General features: G+C 44.9%; 1 protein-coding gene across 6 annotated transcripts in view; it reads right to left on the reverse strand.

Moving 5' to 3' along the window:
- Positions 1-23,986, reverse strand: part of Eml1 (EMAP like 1) — a 150,476-nt gene that overhangs the window by 56,067 nt on the left and 70,423 nt on the right. For all 6 annotated transcript variants that reach the window (XM_069997601.1, XM_069997602.1, XM_069997597.1 and 3 more), the window contains exon 2: positions 13,175-13,357. In XM_069997601.1, the coding sequence (XP_069853702.1) occupies positions 13,175-13,357 (183 nt within the window). The remainder of the gene's footprint in view (positions 1-13,174; positions 13,358-23,986) is intronic.

Raw genomic sequence — 23,986 nt, forward strand, 5'->3', positions numbered from 1 at the left:
CGGCTCAGCTCACTCCCCAGCTTCTTTCTACAATAAGAAGACAATGCCACCTTACAGGCTGTTGTGAGGGCTAGGAATGAGGAAGGGAAGTGCCTGGCACAAAGGAGGCACCAGGAAAGTGTGGCTAATATCTTGTGCTGCATATACTCTGGTAAAACGCTTCCTTTTGGACATCAGAGTAAGATTGAGTACTATGTGAAAAGAATGGAATGCAGCATTTAAGTTACAGTCAGGAAGAGTGGGGGACCCAAGGCAGAGCCCACAGCTGCAACCACACCAGGAGAGTTAGAAAACCCTGATATATATTCTCTCCCTGGACTGACATTTCTTGTACCTCTTCCCAGGCAATGGGAGGCAGCAAATGGGGTGAAGGGTGAGGACTCAAACCCCTGAGGAACCTGTCCTATCCTGGAAAAGTACAAAATGCTTGATGCACAAAGCCACATGCCGCAGAAAAGGCCACTCAGGGCTGGTTGAGCAAACGACAGTCCAACTTTCTTCAAGGATGAGCCCCTGTATCATCATGCAGCCTCCAGGATAAGGCACAGGGCAGCAGACGGTGTTAGTCACTTGGCACCTATTGTACTAGAAGTATGAAGATCTATAGCAGGCTGGAAAGCCTAATACTTACTTTAAAACTTTAAACAACAAAAAAAAAAAACAGCTATCAATCTGCCTGTAATCCCAGCCATTTGAGAGTCAGAGATCCCAATAATCGAGGTTGAAGGCCAGCACAAACAAAAAGTTAGTGAGACTCCATCTCAATCCATAAACCAGGTATAGTGGTTCCAGTGTGGCAGGGTGTAGGCAGGAGGATCAGTCTGAGGCTAGCCTAGGCATAAACACATAACTATTTGAAAAGTCACTAAAAAAGAAAAAAAAGGCTGGAGATGTAGGCAAATGGTGGAACACTTTTTTTTTTTTAGCAAATGTGAGGCCCTAAATTCAAACCCCAGTACTGTCAAAAAAGAAAATAATCAAAATGCTAAGGTTGTAATATACTGTCCAACAGGCAGATGATCTGTCCATCATGTGATGCTTTCATTTATATTTTAAGGCTTGGGTCTAGTAGTGCAAGAATCCTGTAATGTTAAGAATTCCAGTCAGGCTCTGGAATTCCAGCTTCTCAGGAAGCTGAGATTTCAGGATTGCAGGTCAGTACATGTAGAAAATTCCATGAGCGTCTCATCTCCAATTAACCACCAAAAAGCTGGCAGTGAAGCTGTGGTTCAAGTAGTGGAGCCCCAGCTTTGAACAGAAAAGGCTGAGGAAGAGTGCAAGGCCCAGAATTCAAGTCCCAGTACTAGCACAAAACAATCAAACAAAAAAGAGTTCCATATGATAGAAATATATGCAGAAAAATAGGTAAGTGAACTGACTTCACAAAGTAATTTACTAGCAACCTAAGTGCCCAGCAACCAATAAATGAATAAACAAGATGTTGCATGTAGCAGAATATTACTTAGACATAAAAAGAAGCTATGCATGCTACAACATGGGTGCCCCTGGGAAACAATTATGCTAATGAAGGAAGATGGAGAAGTAAGGCCATGTGTTGCAGGAGTCCTTACAGAACACAGCTGGGGCAGCAAATCCACAGAGACACAAAGTGGATTAGTGGTTGCCAAGGCCTGGGGATGGGGGGAGGTGTAGGATGAGACAGAGTGGGAAGAAAGCATCAAAAATGATTGTGAATGGATACAGGGTTTCTTTTTGGGTGATAAAAAATTTCTACAATTGAAGAATGGTAATGATTTTATAAAATTGGTAACATATTAAAACCCAAAGCATACACCCTGAAAACATTATTGGACACTATAGGAGAAACCCTAGGTCTCCTTGGCACAGGCCAAAATTTTCTTAATAGAGACCCAGAAACACAACAAATCAAACAAATCAAAGAAAGGCTGGACAAATGGGATTGCATGAAGCAGCACAGCTTCTGCATGGCAAAGGACATAGCTAGCAAGATCAATAGAAAGCTCACGGATTGGGAGAAGAACTTCACTAGCCACACAATGGACAAGGGTCTCATATCTAAAATATACTTGGAACTCAAAAAAATCCCCCAAACAACAAATCCTCAAAGAAACAACTGCCCGATAAATAAGTGGGCTAAATACTTAAAGAGAAACTGTTCTGAAGAGGAAGTAAGAATGGCCAATAGACACATGAAGAAATGCTCAACCTCTCTAGCCACAAATGAAATACAAATCAAAACAACATTGAGATTCCACCTCACCCCAGTTAGAATGGCTAGAATCAAGAACTCTAATAACAACAGATGCTGGAGGGGATGTGGCCAGAAGGGAAACCTATTGCATTGTTGGTAGGAGTGTAAACTTGTTCAACCCCTTTGGAAAGTAGTATGGAGGTTTCTCAAAAGTAGTACGGAGCCCCCCTATGACCCATCAATCCTACTTTTGGGCATTTACCCAAATGATCACAAACAAGACCATATTAAAGCTACCAGCACAACTATGTTTATTGCAGCATTATTTACCATAGCTAAGATATGGAACCAACCCATTCATCAGTAGATGAATGGATCAAGAAAATGTGGTATACACGCCGGGCGCTGGTGGCTCACGCCTATAATCCTAGCTACTCAGGAGGCTGAGATCTGAGGATCACGGTTCAAAGCCAGCCCGGGCAGGAGAGACCATGAGACTCCTATTTCCAATAAACCACCAGAAAACCGGAAGTGGCGCTGTACCTCAAGTGGTAGAGTGCTCGCCTTGAGCTGAAGAGCTGAGGGACAGCGCCCAGGCCCAGAGTTCAAGCCCCATGACCGACCAAAAAAAAAAGAAAGAAAGAAAATGTGGTATACACAATCGAATTCTATGCCTCCATCAGAAAGAATGACATCGTCCCATTGTTAGGAAATGGAAAGACTTGGAAAAAATTATATTAAGTAAAGTAAGCCAGGCCCAAAGAAACATAGGCCCCATGGTTTCCCTTATTTGCATTGACTAGTATATGTCTGGGACAAGCTTCAGAAAAGGTCAGATAAGGGGCTGAGAAGTTGGCTCAGTGGTAATGTGCTTGCCTCGCATGCATAAGGCCCTGGGTTCGATTCCTCAGCACCACATAAGCAGAATAAAGCCAGAAGTGGCGTTGTGGCTCAAGTGGTAGAGCGCTAGTCTTGAGCTGAAGAGCTGAGGGACAGCGCCCAGGCCGAGTTCAGACCCCACGACCGGACCCAAAAGAAAAGGTCAGATAATATGATGTTAAGTGAAATGAACCCCGAGATAGGGACACCAGTGGTTTTCTTCTTCCTAGCTATTGTTCCTAATGTATTTATGAGGTACCATGTGATTTTTTTTTTTGTTGCTTTGTACATCCCTCCCCCATGGTATAACCCCTGTTTTTACTGTATTTGATGTTGGTATAATTTGGGGAGGGGAAGGGAAAAAACAAATTGTTTTTTGGGATACAGATTGATACAGATTGACCCACTGCAACAATGAGATGTACAAGACGCTATGTCAAAAAATGAACTTTCCAATTTTGGGGAATGAGGTGGGAGGAGTATAGCTGAGGAGGCAGGAGGGAAAGGATGGTAGGGGAAAAACATAGGAGGAGGCAACAATGCTAGATAAGAAATGTACTCATTACCTTGCTCTTGTAACTATAACCCCTCTGTACAGCATTTTCACAATTAAAAAGTTAATTAAAAAAAGTAAAAGGGCAAAATATGTGAATTTTAGCCCAATAAAACTGCTATTAAAAGTAATATATCACCAGGTGCTGTTGGCTCTTGCCAAAAATCCTAGCTACTCAAGAGGTTAAGATCTAAGGATCACAGTTCAAAGCCAGCTTGAGCAGGAAACACTATGAGACTCTTATCTCCAATTTAACCCAAAAAAGCTGGAAGTGGAATTGTGGATCAAGTGGTAGAGCACTAGCCCTCAGCAACAAAGCTCAGACTTCAAGCCCTAGTACTGGCAAAAAAAAAAAGCACTGGCTCCAGATGCTGGTGGCCCATGCCTGTAATGCTAGCTACTTAGGAAGCTAAGACCTGGCAGGTCACAGTTTGAAGTCAGCACAGCCAAAAAAAAAAAAAAAGCCTGTGAGACTCCATCTCTAATAACCAGTAAAGCACTGGACTTGGAGGTATGGCTCAAGTATGAGTGCTTGCTATTAGCAAGAAAGTTGAGTGTTGGGGTTGGGAAGGTGACTCAGTGGTAGAGTGCTTGCCTTGCATGCATGAGGCCCTGGGTTCGATTCCTCAGCACCACATAAGCAAAAAGAAAAAAGCCCGAAGTGGCGCTGTGGCTCGAGTGGTAGAGCATTAGCCTTAAGCTGAAGAGCTGAAGAACAGTGCCCAGACCCAGAGTTCAGGCCCCGTGACCGGACCCCCACCAAAAAAAAAAAAAAAAAAAAGAAAGTTGAGTGTAACCCCTGGTGCTGGCACAAAGGAAAATACAAATAATTAATTTAGGCAGTTAGGGAGTCTGAATACTGACTTGATATCTGATGATGATAAGAATTTTTGTTTTTTGGTTGGTCATGGGGCTTAAACTTAGGACCCGGGCACTGTTTCTGAGCTCTTTTGCTCAGGCTAGTGCTCTACCACTTTGAGCCACAGCTCCACTTCTGGTTTTCTGGTGGTTACCTTAAGATAAGAGTCTCATAGACTTTCCTGCTGGGGCTGGCTTTGAACCATGATCCTCAGCTCTCAGCCTCCTGCATAGTTAAGATTACAGGTGTGAGCCACCAGCACCCAGCAGGAAAAAATGTAAGAATAATGGTATTTTGTACTTTTATTTAAAAGTCCTTTTACCTTAGAAACATATAATAATTATTTCTGAATAAAATGATATGATGTCATGGATTTGTCTTAAAACATATACATTTTTTTGGTAGCTAACTGGAGATAAGAGTCTCACAGACTTTCTTGCTTAGGCTGGCCTCAAACCCCAATCCTCAGATCTCAGCTTCCTGAGATCTTAATAGCTAGGACTACAAGTGTGAGCTACTGGCACCTGGCAAACTAATCTTTCTTAATCTCTGAAAGGCTAAAACCACCTACTAAACCTTTCCCATAAATCATGACAAAATACCCATCTAACAGGGGAGAGCAATGAGAAAAACAGATGACATCGGTGTGTTCTGTCTGAAACAGCAAAAGAGAGAAGTGCTTTTCTGTAACTCAACAGTTTGAGAGGGATGAGAAGAGAGAGCAGGAGACAGAGAGAGGAAGAAAGCCATTTCCCTCGTAGTGGAGCAATGGAGGGAGTGTTATCATTATTCACTCATCTCACTGTGGGCAAACAAGCTTAAAAGTTTTAGTTCGTTGTACCTATCTAATAAAATCTGCAAGGAGACCTCATGCTCCGTTCAATACTCTGTACAAGGGGGCACTGTCATGAGCTATTCTATTTGGAATATGTTACAAATCCAATTAAACCTTGAGGGAAAACAAGTCATACATCTACTCATTTAACTATTTGGCCTCCAACTTAAGTGTCCAATGAGTATCATTGTCACAGTAGTTCATCCTTTGTCCTGCTGTTTCTGTGATTCCCTTTCCCTTCCATGGATCAGATAAATTTATATACAAGACAAAGGGTACAGAAAACTAAAACAGAAAAAGTAGAAATAAATGCATATATAACATAATAAGAACCTCTTGTTTCCAATTCTTAGAGTTCACTTTGATACACTTCATTATATATGATCTTATACAACTTCGGGGAGGGAGTAGGGAGGAGTAAGCGGAGAAAATGAGGGAGGGGTAACAGTGTTTATAAAGAAATGTACTCATTACCTTACTTATGTAACTGTAGTCCCCCCACCCCCCTACCCCCGTTTATCACCTTTACTACAAAGATTTTTAGAAAACACTTGGGCTTTATCAGAATGATTCTAATTTAATCAATATTGCTAAGACTCATGCACAGGGAAACAGATGGGATGGCAGAAAGAGTTCTAGTTCAGCCAGGGCCTTGGGTAGGTCCCAGGTCTGTCTCAGACAGCTGTGAAACTTGGGGTGAAGTAGTTGGCCTCCTGCAGATTGCTTCCTGATCAGTAAGGTGGCATAATTGTACCTGCTACATGGAACATAGAGTCATGGCACAAATTGACAGAGCAAACCCTCTGCCACTGAGTCCAGCACTTGGCCGGCTGATGAGCGGTGGTGACAGATGGTGGCTGTGCGTGTTACTGTGAGGATGGGGCGAGGTGTTAAGCTAACACAGGCTCGTCACAGCCACCCTGCAGCCACCCAGGGACAGGCTGTGGGGGCAGACAGAGGAGGTCACAGGGCTTCCATGTCTTGGAATGACAGGGCTCACTTGCTTAATGATCTCTAACAGAAGACTTTGGTTCTACTTAGTAATTTTCTCATCTATTAATTCATGAAGTTATTAATATAATCATCTATAAAGTTAATATAATTCTTGATATGTAATTATTCTCTAGGACTATATAAACCTATAAATATACTTCTAAATATGGCCATTTATATATAATTAATGGATCCATTCATGTATAGGACCAATAAAAAAAGTATTCAGACAAGCTCCTAATTGCAGCCTAAATGATGAAGTCAAATTTAGAATAAGAAATCTGAACTACTTACAGATTACCACATCATAAAATGGATAATGCCAACTACATGAAAGAATGATTGATATTAATCTATATTTTACATGTAAATATTGCAGCACTGGGGAGAGTGTTGGGGGAGGGAAAGTGGGAGAAAAATGAGGGAAGGGGTAGGCAACAAGTTTGACAAGAAATGTACTTATTTCCTTACTTATGTAACCCCTCTGTACATCACTTTGAGAATTAAAAAAATATTTTAGCACTGCAATGAAATTGGATGTGCACAAAACAGACTTGTGATTAAATAAACCACAAACCACACCTGCTCTTCCTCCTGAGGTCTCGCTGGAGTGGGCCTCAGTCTCCTTATATTTGCCCCTACTGTTGACTTCAGATTCAATAGTAAGACAGAAGTGATTTATGACAGGAGGCTAAGACCTAGAAGGCCACAAAATAAAGCCAGCCTGGACTAAAAAGTCCCCAGACTCTATTCCCATTTGATCAGCTATAAGCTGGACTGGAAGTGTGGCTCAAGTGGTAGAGCACCACCAGGAGCAAGCGAGAGAGATCTTGAGGCCCCCAAAGTTTAAGTGCTGGTACAGGCAGGAAAAAAAAAAGCAGTGATTCCTCCTGCTTACAAAGGAATACATACCACAGAATTTTTAGAAACAAACTAAAAGTATAAAAAAGAAGCAAGTTATAATCCTTTTTTAGAAAAAAAATCTGTCTGACCTTTGGTATATTTCATCCCAGTCTTGTTTGCATATACTGTTCTTTAGTTGAAATGCTAGTATATAGTTTCATGTCCTTGCAATACATAAATATGTTTTCTCTGGTTACTGGTAACAAACTTTGCTTTTTTGTGGGGAGTCGGGGGTGGGGAACCAGGGTCTTACTAAGTAGCCCAGGCTGTCCTAAAACACATGATCCTCCCATTGGCCTCCAAGTACTAGGACTACAAGTGTAAGTCACCATGTCTGGCTGCAACACAAACATTTTTAATGACAATATAGGATTTAACTGTGTGGAAATATCACACTTTTCTGACCATGCCCCAGCTGCTTGCCACCCTCTACTGTTTCTATCCCATCTGTCTCCATGGTAAACCCCTTCACCAAGAATTTGTCTGTGTTTATACCCATAATGTACCCCTAAAAGAGATCTTGTGCATTGTACTCTGCTAGCTCTGGGTATGGCCTTGCTCCAATCACATCTGGAAAAGCTTCACCTTTAGCAGGAATTTTAGGAACATGTGTCTCCATAAACTGTTCGATTCTCTTTCCTCTGCTGTCTGGAAACCCAAATTCAGCACAACTGCAACATGACAAATTGCTGAATCCAAACATAAGCTCAGCACGAGGAAAGCTAACTTCGCAGGCTGAGGTTCTTCTGTTAAATGCGTCTTAATTAAAAAACAAAACAAAACAAAACAAAACCCCACAGGAAGAAGAAAAAGGAGAAAGCAAAACCTGGAGAGCTGACACGGAGATGGAGTAAATACTGAACCCAGTATTTACTGGGTTTACTTTACCAGCAGTAGCTGCTGGTAACAAACAGCTGGACAATTAGTTCAAGCTGATCAATCAGGAGCTAGAAATTGCCGAGGAGGGAGAGCATGCAGAATGTCACCTGCTCTGAATGGACTGTGTGTCCAAGGGTGCGGCCATCATGGCCTGACTCAGGGAGCCAGGAACGCAGTCTGCTGGTAAAGCACCTTCCTGAGACCAGTAGTCAGTTATCCTAGTTAAGTGGCACAAAGAATGATAAAAGTAGGTCAAAGATCAGAAGTCATGACATCTTTTTTCAATAAGTACTGTCCTGGGAAAGAATTATTGGATCAATTGAATGAACTGTCCCTGTAGGTCAATTCTTCAACTGAACAATTTGTCCCTGTAAGTCAAACTATTTAACTACTTAACAAACTATTTAACCCCTGTGGAGCAAATTCAGATTTTATTTTTTTAGCAATTTCATTTTTGAGAAAACTTCCATTATATCTCTCCCAGTGAAGAGATGTTTATCTCAAGGTTCATGGCAGCCCAGTACTGTCAAAGCTTCAAACCTACTAGCCAGTGACTCCTTTGAGCAGTGTACTTGGTCATTCTTGGTTCCTGACCAGCCTGCAGTGGATCCTATGACACTTGCATAGTTGCCACTGGTGGACATGTGCTCTCCCAGAATTCTCTGAATGATCCCTGAAAATGTAGCTTCATCTTCTGTGCTATGGGTGATGGAAGTCACAACAGAAACAGCGATTGCTCCTGAATCTCCAGCCTGTCTTATGGGTGAGTCTCTGTTGTGTGTGCCAGCAGCTGTATGTTATTTGGAACAGACATAGAGCAATGAGGAAGGCTATGAGAGGGATCCATCAACATATCCTGTGCTCACATTCAGATGAAGATGAGTTTATGTGCTGCCTCAGATCAGAGACAATGCTCTCAACTCCCATTTGCGACACAGAACAGAACCATTGCTTGCTGACTAAAACATCTCTTTTCTCTGCATACCTCTGAGCAACTTCCTGTTTAATTACATGCACTTGAGTGTGCATGTGTGTGGGTGTGTGTGACAGTCCTGGGGCTTGAACTCAGCACTGTCCCTAAGCTTTTGCTAGCACTTGAGCCACAGATCCACTACAGGCTTTTTGGATAGATAAGAGTCTAATGGACTTCTCTGCTTGGGCTGGCTTTGAAATGTGATCCTCAGATCTCAGCCTCCTAAGTAGCAAGGATTACAGGCGTGAGCCACAGGCACCTGGCTTCATATGCTAGTTTGACTTTTGGGGCCAGCCACTATCTTTTGTACAAATATCAAGGGACAGATCTTCCAAGTAAGTACGTCTGAGAAACAAACTGTTCATTTGATCCAAATGATTATCAGTGGACTCACAGAAAGTACTGAGGCTAGTCAGTGCTAATGAGTGAACAGGGGCTGTCACAGCAATGTATCAGGTGCTAAACACTTGGACAGCTCCCTGTGCTCACAGGTGAAAGGCCCAGTGTCTGATTCCTGGGGCACAGGCATCCCTGCTTTACTAGGCACATGGCACAAAGGTATACACCTAAAAGTCCAACACTGAACCCTAATTTTCTGATCCCTAAACTTGTAGAGAATAACCCATTAATATTTAAATATTAGGATGCTATGTGTCCAGTCTGCTTGAAATCTATATCAGGACAGAAAGCCAAAATATTATAAAGTGATACTAGTAAAACAGATTGAGCATTCCTGATCCAAGCTCCAGATGCTCAAAACCTGAAACTGTTTTGAGAACTGACATGATATAAGGTAGAAAATTCCACACTGGATTTCATATGACAGGTTGCAATAAAAATGCAGGCCGCAAAAAGTATTATATAATGTTGCTTCAGTTACTTGAATCTCCTCCAAAGGCCTACACGGTAGAAACATGAAGAAGTGGCATCAAGACCAACAGGCATCAAGCTGGTCAGTGGGGAAACACCTTTGAAGACAACCATAGAGCCCCAGCCCCTTCCTTTTGTTTTTCCCATTCCCAGCCATGTGCTGAGCAGATCAGCCATGATCTGTGCCCAGATGTATTACCTCATCTCTGGTCTAAACCAACACTGCTCTCCAATCATGGACTGAAACCTCCAAAATTATGGGCCAAAATAAAGCTTTTCCTCTTTAGGAACTGATTACAGTAACAGACATGAAGCAACATCATTCTCTTCAGGCTATGTGTATAAGGTAACAGGAAACCTAAGTGAATTTGGGGGTCTCATTCCCAACAGAGCTCATTGTGTATATGCAAATATTCCAAAATCTTTCAAAAAACATCTGAAATTCTTCTGACCTAAGCATTTTTAACCTGCCATGATGCGATCTTTTAAAAACCAAAGGAGGCTCTCCTAAAATCCATCTTGTCTAGAAGATCCCCTGCTAGTCCTTGACAGCAGGGTACCAGCTATGCAGACTGAGGGGAGGATGTCATGACCCACAGGGCAGCTTTGTGAACTTCAGAGAGAGCGCCCAGGGCTTCTGATGCAGGGGCTACCCACCACCCTCATCTGCTGCACCCCAATTTACTGCACCAGGCAACCAGTTGCACAGAGTAGGTAACATGGTGTGCTCAGTAGGGGCCACCACGCCCCTCCCCCACTTTCTTGTAGTCTTCATCATCTTCTATTCTCCAGCCTGGCTTCCAGACCCCAGGCTTTTTTTTTTATTTAGGAAAAGAATATTTTTAATTTTTTAAATTGTTATTAGAGGGCTGGGAAGGTGGCTCAGTGGTAGAGCATTTGCCTTGCATGCATGAGGCCCTGGGTTCAATTCCTCAGCACCACATAAGCAAAAAGAAAAAAGCCGGAAGTAGCACTGTGGCTCAAGTGGTAGAGCACTAGCCTTGAGCTGAAGAGCTGAGGGACAGCACCCAGGCCCAGAGTTCAGGCCCTACGACCAGACCCCTCCAAAAAAAATTGTTATTAGAAAAGTGATATACAAAGGAGCTATAGTTAGGTAAGGAGTACATTCCTTTCCTTGATCTCTCCCAGTTGAAAGTAATATTTTTTTTGGTGGGGGGGGTCCAGTCATGGGGCCTGAACTCTGGGCCTGGGCGCTGTCCCTCAGCTCTTCAGCTCAAGGCTAGCACTCTACCACTTGAGCCACAGCGCCACTTCCGGCTTTTTTCTTTTTGCTTATGTGGTGCTAAGGAATTGAACCCAGGGCCTCATGCATGCAAGGCAAGCGTTCTACCACTGAGCCACCTTCCCAGCCCCTGAAAGTAATATTTTTAAAACTATGAAAATGTTGTTTCTCTCAGAAGTTTTGTTAAAATTAATTCATGCCACTTATATTGTCTTTTCCCCAACTTAGAAGTCTAAAGCTCCGGGAGGAAGGGAAAGTAGGGGAAAATGAGGAAGGGGTTAACAATGTTTGACAAGATATGTACTCCTTACCTTGCTTCTGTAACTGTAACCCCTCTGTAAATCACCTTTACAATAAAATAAAATAAAATTTAAAAAAACCTCTGAAGCTTCGTGGAAGTCAAGTACTTCCAATGTGCCCTTTGGGATATGGTAGTCATCAGATTTACTTTTGGAATGCTGAGTAGGTCAAGAATACCTAAAATAACCTGGTTTCTATTTTAAAATACCCCAATTGCTTTGTAACATAAAAGGAGAAAAAGATTACTTTAAAGAATTTTTCAAAATACAGACATGGAGAGAACACATGGATCTCACATGAGACTGCTCACACCTCTAAAGGAAGGATAAGGAAGGACATTTCCTCCCAGATGTGTGAAAACACAGCCAGCCCAGGATTTGAGAAAGAACTAATCAGAGGATATTAGACCATCTTCTTTTGATTAAGGAAAACCCAAACAAAAAGAAAGACATTCTTTAAGGGACATTGACAGGCCTCAGTCTCAGAATGTTTGACAAGCAGAGGGATTTTGCTCTCAAGATGAAGCACAGTCCAGAAACGAGTCCCAGCAAATCATGAGAACTGCACACAAATGCAGACATTAGGGTACTGATACTGAGTGGGCGGGGATTTATGAGGTGTTTCACTTCTAATACTTTAAGAGGGTCCCTAAGAAGTTTCTCAAGTCAAGTATTATTTCTTATGCCTCATCCTCAGAAGAGTTCTGGGGATTGAAACAATGGCTTAACTTGCCAGAAATCCACTAGTAGAGATCTCTGTGTTGGGCTATGTCCCCATGGATGGCAGAGAAGCCCTCAAAGAAACAGAAGGGGCCAGGAACACTGGCTCACACCTGTAATCCCAGCTACTCAGGAAGAAGAGACAGCATTTGTGATAGAAGTTTAAGGCCAGTCCAGGCACAAAGTTAGTGAGATCTCTCTTCAACTCTAAGCCAAGCCTGGTGGCATAGCCTATGGTCCCAGATACAAGGGAGGCAAAGGTGGGAGGATTATAGCCCCAGGTCAACCAGAGCAAAATAACATGAGATTCTATTGGAAAAAAAGGCTAGGTGTGTGGCTCAAGAGGTACAGTGCTTGCCTATTAAGCATGTAACTCCCTGAGTTCAAATCCCTCAGAGCTGCTGAAAAAAAAAAAAAAAGAAAAAGAAGCAGAAAGCACAGGCTGTGTGGCTTACCAGCCAGGAGAGGTAAGTTAGCTAGAAACATCGTCAGGACTCTGAGCTCCTCAGAGGAAGGGCCAGGCCACCCCACTGTGCCCAGACCTAAGGCCTCGCACATGGCATCTGAGTGACTTGTTTGCTGGACCTCACTCCATGACAGTACAAGCTGAGGACACAGAAGAGATGAGAATTACCAGAAAATGTTCTAGATGGAGCAGCCTCCATGGAGGATCTGAAGAAGCACCATGCCTTCTGCCAGCTCTCTCAAGATCTGCCCAGGGAATCTTAACTGCATTCTTGGTGGCTGATTTGGATGTCCCATTCTGTGATTTGAAGGACTTTTAAAAACCACCTATAAATATATACCCATGGGCAGCACAATTCACTACCATCACATCAAAAAACATTACCTGGTGGGATTCCTTTGGCCAGGCTAAGATGCTGAATTGTGATTCTGAGTTTGGGGTGTATCTCAGTATTAGTATGTGGTATATTCTGGTGAGCAGGAATCTTCCGTAAGAGCAGTACTGCCCATGAAGCTGCACAAACACCTACCTTTGGTAGGTCCCTTCCGGTTAAGTACAGCCTGCTGCTCTTCTGTGATGTTTAGCCGTCGAACCACGTCGGCCAGCGCAGACTTGAGCAGTTGGATGTCATCTTCTTGCATCTGGACTCGCTGCTCCAGAGAAGCAATGCGGTCTGACACCTCCATGCTGCTGGCGGCAGACGCACTGTCATCTAAACCGAAGGAAAGGATCACATGAGCAGATTTAGGAACAAGTGCTAACATGTGGCTTGAATGTAACACAATTCACAAGCCAAAGGCAACAGCTTGTACACGGAATCACATGAAATCATTTGTTGTCCAGGGTTACAACTCTTCATACTATGAGTCTTTGCTTCTCCATCTCCATGCTTCTTGTTTTCAACTGTGGTCTTGATTGGCATTAGATTTTTTCACATGCGGGTCAACCTATTTCCTTTTCCCAACACAGCAGAGAACCTGAAAAGTGAGAGGGCTGTCTGTGTATGCTTCGAACACCTCAGTCCTGCATATTCACTCAGCTGGCTTTCCAGCTTTTACTCCAGCAATGCTGATGGACAGGTGGTCAGTCACATGACCATAAGCCACATGACCCATCTGTCTGGATCTGAAGGACGGGGCACTGAGTGGGCACGTCTGCTTGATGAGCACACCCTTGCAACAGTCATGGTTGCTTATCCAGAACCCCAGTTCCTAACTGCTTAGCAGGCTTACAAGGCTCCAAGGACAGGGCTGGGAAGGTGGCTCAGTGGTAGAGTGCTTGCCTTGCATGCATGAGGCCCTGGGTTCGATTCCCCAGCACCACATAAGCAAAAAGAAAAAAGCCAGAAGTGGTGCTCTGGCTCAAGTGGTAGAGCGCTAGCCTTGAGCTGAAGAGCTGAGGGACAGCACCCAGGCCCAGAGTTCAGGCCCCACGACCGGACCCCAAAAAAAAAATAAAAAAATAAAAAAAACAAGGCTCCAAGGGCCCTCCTCGCCATTCTGACCTTCATTCCCAAGCTGCAGCCATATAGGCCTCTTCCTGCCCTGGGGCTTGGTGTCTGCTACCGCCTTTGCATGGTACTTTTCTCACCAGCTCCTTGAAGGACCCAATTTATGTTCCTCAGATCTCAACTTAAATTGAAGTTCTTTAAAGAATCTTCCCTAAACCTTATTTGGCCAGGTATAGTGGTTCATGGCTATAATCCCAGCTACTCAGGAGCCTGAGATTGGGATAATCAGAGTTGAGAGACCAGCTCAGGCAAAAAGTTCAGGAAGCCTCATCTCAATTAATCAAAAGCTTGCTAGAGTGGTACACATCTGTCACCCCAGCTCTACAGGAAGCACAAATAGGATTACTCTACGTCTGAGCAAAAGGCAAGAGCCTATTTATATAAAGTAGTTACTTTCTATCTCACTGACTTATTTCATAGCATGCACTGTGAATTATCATTATCTTTCTGGCTTCTTTATTCTCTACATCTCTCAACTAAAGTATAAGCATCATGGAGTCTTGTCAGCTACCAGGCATGGCAGCCTAACCCCCACTGGACCTTACCAGTCAAGAGGGATCCCCTTGCCCCATGCAAAGAACAATGAAGTCTGAAAGTCATTTGGGATGCCAGTCTTTTCCTCCTCTGGTCCCAAGGCGGGCTATTTTGCTCAGCCATGTGCTCTTACCATGGTATGCTGTGGTGAGCCATAGGCCCAAAGCAACTAGGCTAGTCACTATTAACTGGAAGCCCCAAAGTATGAGCCCAAACAAACCTTTTCTCCTTATCAGATAATTACTTCAGGTATTTTGTCATAGTGACAGAAAACTGGGTAACACAAAAAGAATCCATACTACAGAAACATTTCTTTTTCTTTTCTTTTTTTAAGTTTTGAGGTTTGAACCTGGACCTAGTGCTTACTAGGCAAAAGCTAGATTATCTGTGCCATATCCCCAGACCTTCCATACTTCAGTGACTTTTCAGATAGGGCCTTGTACATTTTCCCTGGAGGTGTCAGCCCACATCCTCCTGGTAGTTGGGCTCACAGGTACACAACACCACACCTAGCTTATTAATAGAGAGGAACTTTCGCTTTTTGCCAAAGTCAGCTTCAAACTTTGATCCAGCCAGTATCTTTCCAAGCAGTGTGAGCCACTGCACCAGTGCTAGAATCATGCATTTATATGGTATTTCTGGATTGTTCCCCAAGAATAGCTTTTAGAGAAGGCACATGTACCTGTTAATGGGTTTGAGCCAGCACAGTACTGTAGTGAATGCTACACAGCTTCTGAAGTGCAACCTTGCATTTTCAATTCAGAACTGTATAACAACACAAAGAATGAGTAAGACAAGACTGGCTTTCCCTGAATTCTAAAAATGTCCAACTGAAAACAGCATCACTGTGACCTCAGCGGACAGATAGATGGGTAGATGAGATTTGCTGACATTTTCCCAGATGAAATAATCCTAGTGCTTTGCAAATGCTGCCAGAGTCATTGAGCTGTAATGGATTTTCTCCCATCTATTCCTACAGGTAATAAATCTCAGGAGCTCTGCTGGAGACCTCTGGGCAGCAGTGGGGGCCATCTGATGTCCTTAACCTGTCCGGTGTTCAGAAGCTGGTGTTGAGCTGATGAGCAATGGCACACTTCAGTTCAGCTGGGATGGGGGATCAGCTCCTGAGCAACAAAGCCCAGAGCTCGCTTTAACCCACACAGACTAACACCAACAGGTCACCAATTCACAGCACAAGACCAGACGCTGCCTCTGACTCCTGTCAAAGACCACATTGGACTAGGACTGCAGCACAAAGGAAAGCTTCACAAATCACTTACTATAGAACAGCTTTAGCTTGGATGTGTGGCTCAAGTGGAAGAGCACTAGTTTTAGCAAGCTCAAGGCCCTGAGTTCAAGCCCTAGTACTGAGAAAAGGAGAAGAAAAAGAAGGAAGAGGAGGAAGAAAAAAAGAAAGGAAAGAAGGAAGAAATGATAGAGAAATAATTCTAGTTTCTCCACTTCTAACAACTTGTCTAAATAGAATTTTATCTTAGGGCTTTTGAAATGTTCACTTTGAATGTATTGTTAATAGTCTGAAAACAATGGTATATTTTATTTACCTCTTGAATTTAAAAAAAAAAAAGAGCTTCCATCTTAACTTGAGCTGCTAGCTTAGGCACCTGCTCACCTGCACAGGGCAACTGGGATCTGTTTACACAAGTGGGATGTAACTGTGCCAGGCAGCGAGCATCTGTCCACCTTGATATCAGGTGACTATCTCCCAGATAACGGTCACACTCTACACCCTGACTGCACAGGCACACAGTAGACACGATCTAATCAGAGCTGGAGCTGAGCCCACAGTGGTGTGACGCACGCCATGTAGAGGTCTGGCTGGCAACCTCTCTACAAGCTCCACTTTCCTTCCCAGCCATCGGCAGCTCTTCTCCATGCTACACATTCCAGTGTTCCACTTGCCAAGGGCCAAACATGATTCAGAAAACCGGACCTCACACGGGTTCCTGAGAGTTACCCAGACCATTTGGGTCGTGGGTCTTCAGAGGCAGCAAGGTGAAACAGAGAGTGCACTGATTGAGATGCAAGCCAGGCAGGGGTCAATTCCTGGGATCTATGAGTTATTGGTGACGTGATCACTTTAGGCACCATACCAGCTGTCTCTTATGTTCCTGGGAGGACAAATGCCATGTACATACAACTTCTAATGCACTGATGACAAATAGTGCACTATGCAAATGGTAATAGGTTGAACAGCCCTTATTTGAAACAGTTAGGAGCAAGAATGTTTTAGAGTCTGGAGGTGTTTTGTTTGCTTGTTTTTAGATGTGGGGATGTTTGAATATTCCCAACCTGAAATTCCGAAGTCTAGAATGTTAGGAAATCCCAAACTTTCGGAGCATCATGTGAGTGCCCAACAAGTTTCAGACTTCAGAGCACGTTGTAGTTTGGATTTTTGGATTGGGAAGGCTCAAGCTACAGTGCATGGTTGTGAATATTGTGGTTTACAATGGCAAGAATCAACGATTAGCAAATTGGGTGAACACAAGGCAGTGTTTGGCCCATAACAGAGGCCCAGACTACAGCAGATGATACCATTTCTTCCTCTCTCAAGCACCTCAAGTGCTCTGTTTAACAAAGATAAATAACGGCTCACAGCCCCTTCACAGGGCAGTGGGGTTGGGATGGCTGGAGCGGTCCCACCTTGGCCTCCCAATACTGCTCCATGTGACAGGAGGGCTCAGCAGACCCCATGCAGCCCAGGAGAACCTTGCAGCTCTCCCCGTCCCCTGGAGCCTCAGGCACTTCTGCTACTGTGCAAAGTGGCACAAGTGAGCACCATGGCTCATCTCTGTCATCCTAGCTATTTGGAAGGCTGAGAATGGAGAATTCCAGTTCAAGCCCAGGGTTTTAATGCCAGGCATAGTGGCTAGCAAGAGGCTAGTCAAAGCAAAAGAAGGAAAAAAAATCACAAGACTCTATGCGGCACAGTAACCTGGGAAGCACAAATGGGAGATTCACAGTCCAAGCTGGTCCAGGCAGAAAATTGATACCTTATATCAAAATAAGCTATCAGAATTAGGGCTGGTAGCATGGCTCAAGTGGTAGTGCACCTATCTAGCACACACAAGGCCCTGAATTCAACCTCTAGTACTGCTGGGGAAAAAAAAAATTATTAAAAAAAATGGAGAGGGCTGGTAAGGTGGCTCAGTGGTAGAGCACTTGCCTTGCATGCATGAGGCCCTGGGTTCGATTCCTCAGCACCACATAAGCAAAAAGAAAAAAGCTGGAAGTGGTGCCGTGGCTCAAGTGGTAGAGTGCTCGCCTTGAGCTGAAGAGCTGAGGGACAGCGCCCAGGCCCAGAGTTCAGGCCCCACGACCGGACCAAAAAAAAAAAAAAAGGAGAAGTTTAGCATAGTCGCTCAGGCCTATAACCCAGAAGGCTGACACTGCTTCTCCAGGAGTGGGCGGGATGGCTCGGGCTCTGGTGCTGTGCAGTGCAGCCACACAGTTTAGTGTGCTCCTTTCTCACAGTGTATTCACAGAGCTGCACCGAACACTGAGGACTGGCCACAGACATTCTACAGCTGCTATACCGCTGCTGTCTCTAAGTAAGGACTCAGCTTATTTACTGTAAACAAGTACAAGACTTTTGTAAAAAGATACCTTCCATCTAAAATGAGATTTTTTTTCCCCCTCATGTTCACTCCATGCACATCCAATTGGGCTGCTCCATCAGTCTATAGAATGAGATTCTATGAACTAAGCAGGAATCCGCAGCATTTACACAGGACAAGGAGAGGGGAAGTTGGGCTGGCTATAAACTTAGCCAAGCTGAAGTAGTTCCTGGATAAAGGCCCAGCACAGCTCCAGGTAAAAAACCTAATTGCCTCTATCCTTTGAGAGCTCAGAAGCTACCAAGAAGAACACAGAAATATACTATATGTGTTCACAGAATCTAGAAAGGCCGCAGAGAGGTAAACATAGTCCTGGAGACTGAGAGGGGGGGTCTTGTAGGAGAAAGAGTGGGGGGAGGGGTATCTTTGCAGTTAGAACACTTAGTTTTGCTGCAAGTGACAGCAACTGCTTGATTGCTCACGTCCTAGCTTTCCTCATTTGAAAATGCCTGCAATCCTAACAACTTGGGAGGCTGAGACTGAAAAAATCCTGGTTCGAGTACAGCCTGGGCAAACATTGGTGAGACCCATTCTCAATGAAGAGCTGGATGCAGTGGTGGGTGCCTGTTACTTGGCTACAAAGGAAATCTGACATAGGCAGATGGCACACGGTGGTATGCCTGGGCAGGAATCAAGACCCTTTCTCAAATGTTAGCAGCAAAAAACAGGGTTGAATGTATGACTCAGCAGCAAGAGAGCCTCCCTTATCAAGTGCAAGGTTCTTGGTTCAAACCCTAGTACCACAGAAGAAGGAAGGAAGGAAGGAGAGAAGGAAGGAAGGAGGGAGGGAGGGAGGGAGGGAGGGAGGGAGAGAAAGAGAGGGAGGGAGGGAGGGATGGAAGGAAAAAGAGAGGGAGGGAGGGAAAAAGCTGGCTGGGGTGTATCTCAGTGCACTTACCTAACATGTACAAGGCCCTGGGTTCAATCCCTGGCACTACAAGAGGGTGGCACTTCGTATCTAGAGGAGAAGGATTCCAGATCATGTATGAGAAGTCTTTGACACCTTACAGTTACTCCTTCAACCACAGCTATTGTCATCTTAGCCTGGGACAGTCAGAGGAAGCTTCTTAGAGGCTTCTAGCTGGTGGCTGGTTCCAGTTTAAGTAGAAGAATACTCAGGATTGCACGATGGCCAACTGTCTCTACTACACAGATCTTGTCTTGTCTTACTGACTGCAAATGTGAGCAGCTATGTCCCCCAGCTACTTGAAGTTTCCTCAGTACTGGTCACTAAAGGTCAGGGTCTTGCTGACTTGCTGACTTGTTCTCTGTCGCCCTCCACAATGTAAGGGCCTCTGTGGCTTGTTTTCCTCACTGCCAGGGCACTCAATAAGTGCACATGGGAGGAATAAGTAAATCCATGCTCCTCCCGGGATTTTGAGTCCACCCTTTGCACGCACATTGGCTCATTTGTCTTACAATGTACACAATGGTCAGGGTGGACGATCTCAATCCCTGGAACTCCAGCTCAGAGAGGTATACCATGTCCAGGATCCTGCAAGGGCCAGTCCAGGTCCTGTGAGGCCAGGCTGCAGCTCTCTGGCTGTACTGCACTCCAGCAGAAGTCACTGGCTCTGATAGACACAGCTGCAGTGTGACCAGGGCAAGGTTGGTGTCACCCATGCTGGGGGGCATAAGGGAGGGGGGAGCTGCTGCTTTGGCCAGAACTGGCACCAGCATAAGATGCTATTCTGCTGGCAGTCTCCTAAAGGCTAGTCCTACCTATAGCAGCCTCCCCACCCTACCCTGGCCGGAGCAGGACGAAGAGGCACACACTAGGAAGCGGATGGCCCTGCTTGGCTCCTGGAGGAAGATGGCTCTGCTGAAACCACACCTCCCTGGTGCTGATGCCCAGCATGGACCCAGAAAACAGAGATGAACTGGACTTGTGACAACCAGAATGTCTGGTGGGGTGAAGTGGGCCAAAAAGAAAAGGTATTCAGATAAGAAAAGGCTAAAAAGGGGTCCCAGCAGCTTGAAACACAGCCCAAAGAAACAATGAAGGAAAGGAGCAGGTGGGCTTTCACTCCGAATCCACCACTAGAAGGAGCTGGCCATTCATGAGGGACATTCCTGACAGTACAGGAGGATGAGGGGCACTTTAATTCAAAACAGACACATGTAGGTACCACACTAACTAGTCCTGAAAGTTCCAGCCCAAGAGAGGCTAAGAAAGAAAATGAGAGAGGGAGATTAACGTTTGGGGAGGGATTAGGGAAGGAACATGAATGAATATGAAGTAAAGAAACCAAAGGAAGAGATGAGGGAAGATCTGTTTCCTCACCCCCCCTCTTACTGCCCCCCACACCCTCCAGCTAAGGGCTCAACTTCCTCAGAGTGGAGATTTGTAACCCTAACTGATTACCATTCAAACGGTATCTGTGGAGTGCTGTGAAAACATTACAAGCATAAGGGATTACTACTATTGTTCAAATAATGGAATGTTGGAATATTATGGTTCATCAGATACCAGCCCCTCCCCCCATGTGCTTGTTCTCATATATTTAATTGCTCCATTTCATATTCAAAACACCATTAAGACAGAGCCATGGGGCTGGATGTGTGGCTCAGAAGACAACAAAACAAAACAAATAAACAGAGCAAGATCCCCTTAAGGTGGAACTTACAAAAATAAATAAATAAAGACACCCCTCTCCTCCCCCTTACCCTTCCCCCCCCCCCCAGAACAGGAGTCCCAGCAGCACTGAGGATGCAGGTCATCTATCCTCCAGTTCAAGGGCACAGCTTCTATGGCCATCAGTCTCCACCACCTCACAGGCAGTAAAATGCCTTTGTTCGGAAAAGAGCAAGCAGATCCCTCATTTCTGAGCACCAGGCTGTCTGATTACTCAGGGCTCTGCAGCGACAGCATGGCAGCAGGGAAGCTGTGCTGGGACCGGCTGGACTCCCTGCCCCCACCTGGTGAGGACTCTCCCATGCTGACCGCAGACACTCTTGCTGCTAACAGCCTGCGGTTAGCCACAGATGCACATTACAAAGCCCACATACTAGCAAAAAGGAATGCACTTGTAGATCTTAATCTAAAGGATTTTCAGATCTGGCCCTACTCCATTTCATTCTTGCTTGTCACACGGTGGAGACTGTGGAGTTGAGGGCCTGTGTGTCCATCCTGCCGGAGCAGAAGGCCTGCTGCGGTAAGCAGAGGCGCTCTGAGTTCTACCAACCAGAACAAGCTACTCAACACTGGACTGGACGCCCTAATCGGAGCACTAGAGATGAAGAGCCAAGTTCACAGCATTGCTGAGACTCACATTTAATGAGCTCTCTGTGAACACAGGGGAGATTTAAAAGCTTACCTGGGCTTCCCCTGCTACCACAGCCCTGCCAATCACCACCCAGCCCCTGTCTAAGGCAGATGATCCCACTGCAGGAAGGCAGGTGGGCTTGCTAACAATCACTGCTGAAATTTGCCATGGGCCAGTGGGTCATGCCACCACCTTTGTTACCCACCCACTCCAGCTCACTGCCTGGCAACTGCTTAGACATGAACTGTGCCACAACTGTTGATGGAGACTAATCGGCGATGCACAGCTCACCTCTGACTTGACCCAGTCCTTATCGGATGTTAAGGTACATAAGCTGCAGTTAGGAATTAGCTTGCTCAAAGCAGGTCAGGTCAATGAGAAAATAATTACCTTGTATCTCTGGTCTCATGTTTATCTAACTACATGGAACACTGACTTTCTACAAATTGTCTTTACACAGAAAACAGAAAGCAGGTGCTGCCATGTGAAGATCTGCCCTAGTCATCCTCCATGGCCTCTTTCTGCAATCTAAGAGCCAGATCTTAGCTGGCCGTAGTGGCTCACGCTTAGAATCCCAGCTACTCAAAAAGCTGAGATTGGGAGGATCAAGGTTTGAGGCCAGGAAGTTTCAACAAATCAGAGGGGCATGGTGGTGCCTACATTTGTTCTCAGCAATGTGGGGGGCACAGGAAGGAGGATCATGATTGCAGCCTGAGGCAGCTGTACAAAAACACAAGACCTTAAAAAATAACTAAAGCAAAAAAAGGGGGCTGGGTTATGGCTCAAATGAGTAGAATACCTACCTGTCTAGCAAGTGTGGAACCCTGAGTTCAGACCCCAGCGTGGCAAAAACAAAACAAAAGATGAAAAAAATCACCAAAATCCAAGATCCCAGCTGTGTAGGGGCCTCCTACAGGTCTCCTCCACACCTCGCAACGTGAGAAGTTGGCGGGCTTCTCAGGATTCCTCCACACGAATACAGACAGACAACTCACCACACAATGCATTGCCAGGAATCATCAAACTAGGAGCATATTGATAAAATGAAGGTGTGTGTTAGCCCCTACTTTCTCTCCTCACCCCCCTCAAAAAAGATATGGTGTTCAGGTAGAGGTAAAATTTGGAGAACTGTGAGAAAAGAGAAAAGAGCCAACCTTTTGTTTTCTTTTTAACAGCACTGGGGTTTGAACTCAGGGCCTTACATCTGCCCTTTTGTTTGGTTATTTTTGAGATAGGGTCTCAAATTTATACCTGTCTGGTGGAACTGCACTACCTCTGTCATCCTAGGATGACGGGTGCATACCACCATACCCAGCTTTTTATCGGTTGAAATGGGTCTCATGATCTTTTTGCCCAGGATGGCCTTGAAAACAAACTGCTAATATCAGCCTCCTGGATAGCTGCAATTATAGCTAAGAGCCACTGGGCTCAGCAGATGCACCCTTTTTGTGTATGGGGGAGGGGAGACGGGGAAGAGGGGCGGTAATCCTAGGTCTTGAACTCAGGGCCTGGGTGCTCTCCCCGAACTGCTTTGCTCACGGCTAGTGCTCTACCACTTGAACCACAACATCACTTCTGGCTTTCTTTTTGGTGTGTGGTTAACTGGAGATGAGTCTCACAGACTTTGCTGCCTAGGATGGCTTTGAACTGGCATCCTCAGATCTCAGCTTCCTAAATAGGATTACAGGCATGAGCTACTGGCACCCTGCCAGTCCACCCTCTTCTTAAAAGGAAAATGTTCTGGTAGGAAAAGAAAACATAAATCTTAATTGGTATTTTTTCACCACCCTTTACAGATTTAAAATCTGTGTTAGTGAAGGAACAAAATATCTATAATATGGGATGTATCGCTCATAAAGTATCATGTCTAATATTATCATTTAAAAGCATGTCTGGACCACATCCAGATGCTTAGTTGAAGAGTTACGAACGTTACATGTGCCTCTGCTCTCCTCTGGAGGTCTGATGGACCAGGAAGGTCCAGGTCTTAGCTGTCCTTCCTCTGAATCCCGCTGACCTGTCTTGGTATCTCCTTATGTGGTGTGGCTATGCTTGGCTGGCTCACCCCATGCCCACCCCAGGCACCTCATCCACACGATCTCAGTCGTCATCTGAGCTGCTAGCTCTACTACTGGAATCCCAGCCACACCTCCCTGCCCCCGCCCCCACATCTTAGTCCACCCTGGACATCTTCACTGGAGACAGCCTTTCCCTCAACATTCCAGCTCCATGTAACTCTCACCTGGTTCTTTACCTGGCCTAATGTACTTCCATCCTTGCAGGCTCAGCAGGAATCATTTCCTTCTAGAAACAGCCCCCATGGGGTTGTTCATTTCTTCTAGAAACAGCCCCCAGCAAGTTCCTTGCTGTGTCCACAGCATCCCCTGTGCTTGCCA

The sequence above is a fragment of the Dipodomys merriami genome, unplaced genomic scaffold (assembly GCF_024711535.1).
Source record: "Dipodomys merriami isolate MVZ:Mamm:240054 unplaced genomic scaffold, mDipMer1.0.p SCAF_50, whole genome shotgun sequence".
In the NCBI taxonomy this organism is placed as follows: domain Eukaryota; kingdom Metazoa; phylum Chordata; class Mammalia; order Rodentia; family Heteromyidae; genus Dipodomys; species Dipodomys merriami.